Genomic DNA, 5870 nt, shown 5'->3' on the forward strand with positions numbered 1-5870 from the left:
TGTTCATTACAACTGACAGATCACACAGGATCTACAAACACACAAAACTAGGAATGTAACGATTATCGGTATAACGATAAACGGCGGTAAAATCCCAGATGGTTAGTATTAGCGTTTAAATTCTAATTCTCATGATAACTGTGTTTGATTAACGCACTTTTAGAGAAAAAAACCCTATGTACAGATCTGCTTTAATGTCAAATATCTGAGTATAGTCTGAATTTATTATGATTTTAATTTTCTATTCCTAATATTTGAACCAATATTCACTTTTAAAGTCTGTGAAAAGGTTCGTTAAACATCTGTGTGTTATTTATGCAATACATTATATACATTTTTCAAATTGGATTTTATATTTTTGGCGTGTTTTTTGTCCTTTTGTGTTTTTAAAGTAGGTTAAAGTGAAAAAAATAATAGACAGATGATATAGATGAAGTTGTGCTAAAATAGAACAGATCCCAAACATGGGTATAAAACTCACTTATTTAAGATGCTTTTAATGTTTAACAGTTTCATATTCCTATACCTGCTTCTGCACCTGCTTTGAACTGTTTTTCATGTGTTTGGTTTCTGCTTTTTTATCTGCTGGATGTAAAGTGTCTTTGACTTCCATGAAAAGCACTATACAAATAAAATGTATTATTATTATTATTATTATTATTATTATTATTATTATTATTATTATTATTATTATTATTATAGTAAACATTTGTTTCTATAGTATATAAAGGCAAAATGAAAAGGACTGAAAAACAGACAAAATAGACTCAGACCACTAAGGGTTAATAATGGAATGTTTCTGACACAGAAGGAAGATTGGGACTATTTATTTATTTATTTATTTATTTATTTATTTATTTATTTATTTATTTATTAAATCCAACTTGGTTAAATTCTTTCAGTGTGTGTATCAGTACTTTTTGAACATTTTGAGCACAGTTTCACTAACACCACAATAATAATGAGAACTGTGATAATTTTGGTCACAATAACCATGATGTGAAATTTTCCTATGGTTCCATCCCTACACAGAACATTTAATAACAGACAGAATATTGTTCAAATTGTACTTACTTCTCTTCAGACATTTCAGGTTGTTCATAGTTGTTCAGGTTATTCACATTTTTTTGCAAAATTATATTATGTTTTAGTGTAAATACATGAAAACATTGACATTTCCAAACAGAAACATTGGCAGTTGTCATTATTTCTATGTTCTTATGATCGTATCCGACTGGTCTGACCCACTGCAGACTGAACTGGTCTGAATGTGGAACCTGAACTAAAAGGACTGTTCATATCTTAGTGTAATTTTTGCATTTCACAAATTCATCCCAGGGCCGGACTGGACCCTTTGGTGGGCTGGATTTGGACCCCAGGACGCATGTTTGACACTGTGGATAAGTGGATCAACAGGAATTCAACAGTTCCATCAGTCGATGGTTCTGGTTTTTGAGGGTTAACTGAATAAATACAGGGTTCTGCACCTTATGAAATAATGAATTCTTCTCATTTTCCAGTATTTTGTTGATTGTGTCCTCACTTTAGAAGGATTTATTCCACTTTTATGCCATATTTCATGTTATTTTGGATAATTTTTTCCTCATTTGTCCAGTATTTTGTGATTCTGTCCTCACTTTACACATTTTTGTTCAATTTTATGCCATATTTCAGGTTTTTTTGGATAACTATTTCCAAATTTTTCAAGTATTTTGGTCATTTTATTCTCATTTGACATGTTTTTGTCCATTTCATCCTACAAAGAATCAAGATAAAACTGTATTTTACACCAATTATTGACATGGATTGATAGGAGTAGTGGATTCAGATTCAGATTCAGATTCAGAAAACTTTATTGAGCCCATATGGGCAACTCATTTGCAGCCCACCACAGACATCAGCCTCATCCAAAGTGCAACATGACAAACAAAACAAATCAGTGCACAAATACAGGATCACTGAAAGCAACTTCGAATAAATGCATTTAAATCATCAACAATAAATAATCAATAAATACCAATGCAGACTAAAAGACCCCAGTGGTTCTGCTAACATTAAAAAAAACAAAATCATATAAAATGACTAAAGTGGCTTCTGTCAGAGTTTAAAAGTGTTTTGTCTTGTCCTTTGAAGACAGCAGAGGTGTTTCTCTGCGCTCTGCTGTCTTTTTTCTGCCTCTCCACTCTGCTTGGCCTTGCAGTTTCTCATCTGACTTACTTTACTTTTGGATCTCCTGCTTGTTGAGCTCTCCAACAGCAAATATGGAATTGATCAACTGGTCACTCAGTGCAATTGACATGATTTTTTCACCCAGGAAGAACGGCCCTGGGGCCCGCCTGCCCTGACGGAACATTTGCAGCCGGATCCACCATGGACGCTTGGGACAAGCGGAGGGTGGTGCGTCTGTCTGCTCTGTCGGTGGAGGACATCGAAGACATCGACCTATTTGGATTTATGATAGCGGGACACCTTCTGATTGGTCTTGGAGTTGTCCTGGTCTGTCGCAAAATCAGCGAGACAGCAGCAACCAAAGAGACCCCGCTGCTGTCGGTGGAAACTGAGAAGCACTTCAGAGCGGTGGGTGGTAATGTGAAGGAATGCCAACGGGCGGTGACACAGTCTGGGGACAGTGTGCCAGACCTGGACGGACGGACGGGCTGAGGACTGGTATAAGAAGTTGGATTATGTCGTGGGCCAGACTGCAGAAGGACTGAGAGCCAATGTAGAAGGACTTCATCAATCTGCAGGACTGAAGGAGAAATGAGACGAACTGTGGACAGACCTTTCTGCGCAGATGTAAGAAATGCTGAGGCCAGGTCGAACTAAATGAAGTTATACTCAGTTAAAGCAGAAAACAAATTTACCCCATGGACTAAATTGTTTTTCCCCTGAGAGCTGAGAAGCAGCAGATTCTTCTCTGATCTACCCCCCCTGCAGTCCAAACATCTTCCATGGTCAGGACAACCAGAGTGAACCACAGCTGTTCAGTGTCAGACTGCAGTGGAAGCTCCTCTGACCCTAAAATGACTCCCATTAAATGCTCAAATCTGTTCAGTTGTTTTCATTTCATTGACTCCAAATGTGTTGGAACACGTTCATCTCTCAGACCAGTTGGTTCAGAATCAGTTTGATCCCAGATCAGTGGACTGGATGTTGTTCACTTCTCCTCCATTCCCGTGTCTGTGTTTTCTCCTCCATCTCTGCTCAGTGCATTTGTCGTAGACGCTCAGCGTCCATGCACTTCAATGGGACTGAGTGGAACTGGTCTGAACTGACTCTAAACTGGACCAGCACTGGATAAATGACACCATGTTGTCCCGCCCCCAGACGCTTGGTGTCTCTGGGGGTGAATGGAGCTGTGGGCGGAGCTCGGCCGGGCTGGACGCCAGGTTTCTAGGTGCTGATTGGAGGATGGGTCCAAAGGCTGAATGCGGTTTGATTGACAGCTGTTTTCAGATCTGCTCCTTCACTGACACAGTTCAGTTTAATACCGTCACACATTCTGCTGTGAAATCACAGAAACCAAATGAACTGTTCATTTACTGACCTGGAAGAAAACACAACCACTGGACGAACTGTTTCAATTTAACAGAATTTCAACATTTTCTTGTTTAGTTGGTACGATAAGGTCACTGAGCATTTTCTTAAAAAGGAACGAAGGATGAATTTATGTTTAAATGACTTGACTTTTTTTTTTAAATGTAAGCCGACAATGAGCTTCACGTGTCTGAAAGACCAGCAGCCGACACTGGAGTGAACTGATAAGAACTGGTACCAGCTGAAGGACAGACGGACCGACTGCGTCTCTTAACTTGCACACCTTCCACAAATACACAACACACATACACAACACACATACACACATACACAACACACATACACAACACACATACACACATACACAACACACATACACACATACACAACACACATACACACATACACAACACACATACACCCTCCTCACCCCAAACCCCAAATCTTGCCTGCTGTCGACCTTTTCCTTTTTTTCATCCTATCCCCGAATTCCTTTCAATCCACGAAAAAATTCCAGCTTGTGTCCACGTGTGCTGTGTGAAAACTGTATGATGTCTTATATTTGTGCTTTGCATTATCTTGTTCTTCACTGCAAATTTCAAAGAAAAGGGTTCAGTGGTGGTGCACCAGTGAGGAGCAGCAGCACCATGTCCATAATTATTGATCTCAGTTTTGTTTGATGTACTCTGTGCTGTCAAATGACAATAAAGGCGATTCTGATTCTGATTCTGATTCTGATCGCTCAACAGGATCAGCAGGTATGAAACAGTTTAGATCAGTAGATGCTGACATTTGGGTCAATATGGGTTCATTAATGGGTTAATTCCTTGATTTTTTTTTTTTTTTAATCCTGATGTTTGCAGTGCCGTTTCCTGTTGTGTCTATGAGAAATTGTATTTTTTGCAATAATAATAATAATAATAATAATAATAATAATAATAATAAACAGGTGTCTAAAACAGTGGATCATCCCAAACTAAAGTGGGTCCAGTGGGTCCAGTGACTCACGCGTTGCCCACGTAGATCCTGGGGTAGACCTGGTGGAAGGGCTGGGTGGGCCAGCTGTACAACCCCCCCTCATCTGTCAGCAGGTCATTGAGCTGAGCCAGACTGACGTCGAAGTTTGACATGTTGTCTGGTGTCTGCAGACAGACAGACAGGCAGGCAGACAGACAGACAGGCAGTGTGTGACGTCGTCTGGCCGTTTAGCGGTTGGACATCGGTGAAATCAGGACAGAGATGAGGCAGAGGCAGGAGACGGTGTGGTCCACAATTTTTTTCAAATATTTTCAATTCTCCCTATTTCTAAACAAAAGTGCAAATGCTAAAAAAGTGCAAAGGCTAAAAAAGCTCCAGTGCAGACGGAGGGTGGAGCGGCAGCGTCTTCTCCAGCAGCAGAAGCACAACTGCTGGAAACTGGCTCCTTTAATTCTGTTCAGCCCACTGGAGAAAACCACTACAAGTCCACAGGGGAGTTACTGATCTGCATACATTGTTCAAACTAATGTAAAAGCTCCATAAACCCACACCCATAACCTCTATCAAACCCAAGCTCCAGACCTAAAACTCTAAACCCAAACACCACAGATAAATAAAACCCATAAACCAGTCAAATCCTCCTCCTGGCTCCCCTCCACATGTCCGTCTTGGTCCAGGCCGGAACCTTCTTAAGGACTGTCGCTCCTGCAGGGACTCTTTTCACTGACGGACCTGGACACAAGGACAGGGTCAGTCCAAACACTAAAACACCGTTCACTAAACCCTTTCAAATCCACTAACGCACGGACACTAAATAATAATAATGATGGGGAGATGAGGCGTTTGGACACATGTCCAAACTGTACTGATACTGTGGGACTGAACACTGACACCTGCTGGACATTCAAAACCCCTACAGGCAACCCAGTGTACAGACCCAAAAGATAGATTTAGTATATACAATAATACAATTTAAGTCATTGTATTTTATATTGTATTATTTCATATCTTCATTTAAATTTAAAATATCTTTAATATTTTTAGATACAGTCAATTAGGGATGTAACGATTACTGGTATAATGATAAACTGTGGTAAAATTGCAGACGGTTAGTATTACTGTTTAAATTCTAATTCTCATGATAACTGTGTTTGATTACCGCACTTTTAGGCAAAAAAAACACCTATGATCTGCTTTTATGTCAAATATTTCAGTATACAGGGTGGGGAAGCCAAATGTACACTGAACATTTAGTTGTTTTTTCTCAGCAGACACTACGTCAGTTGTTTTGAACCCAAACATATACTGATGTCATAATCATACCTAACACTATTATCCATACCTTTGCAGAAACT

General features: G+C 39.5%; 1 protein-coding gene across 1 annotated transcript in view; it reads right to left on the bottom strand.

The window, feature by feature from the left end:
- LOC115416082 (dual specificity protein phosphatase 3-like) overlaps positions 1 to 4772 on the bottom strand; it is a 14158-nt gene extending 9386 nt beyond the window's left edge. Inside the window, exon 1 of the mRNA XM_030129790.1 lies at positions 4546 to 4772. Coding sequence (XP_029985650.1) covers positions 4546 to 4667 — 122 coding nt within the window. The 5' untranslated portion in view covers positions 4668 to 4772. The remainder of the gene's footprint in view (positions 1 to 4545) is intronic.
- Between the last annotated feature and the right edge of the window lie 1098 nt (positions 4773 to 5870).

The sequence above is a fragment of the Sphaeramia orbicularis genome, unplaced genomic scaffold (genome assembly GCF_902148855.1).
Source record: "Sphaeramia orbicularis unplaced genomic scaffold, fSphaOr1.1, whole genome shotgun sequence".
NCBI classification, from domain to species: domain Eukaryota; kingdom Metazoa; phylum Chordata; class Actinopteri; order Kurtiformes; family Apogonidae; genus Sphaeramia; species Sphaeramia orbicularis.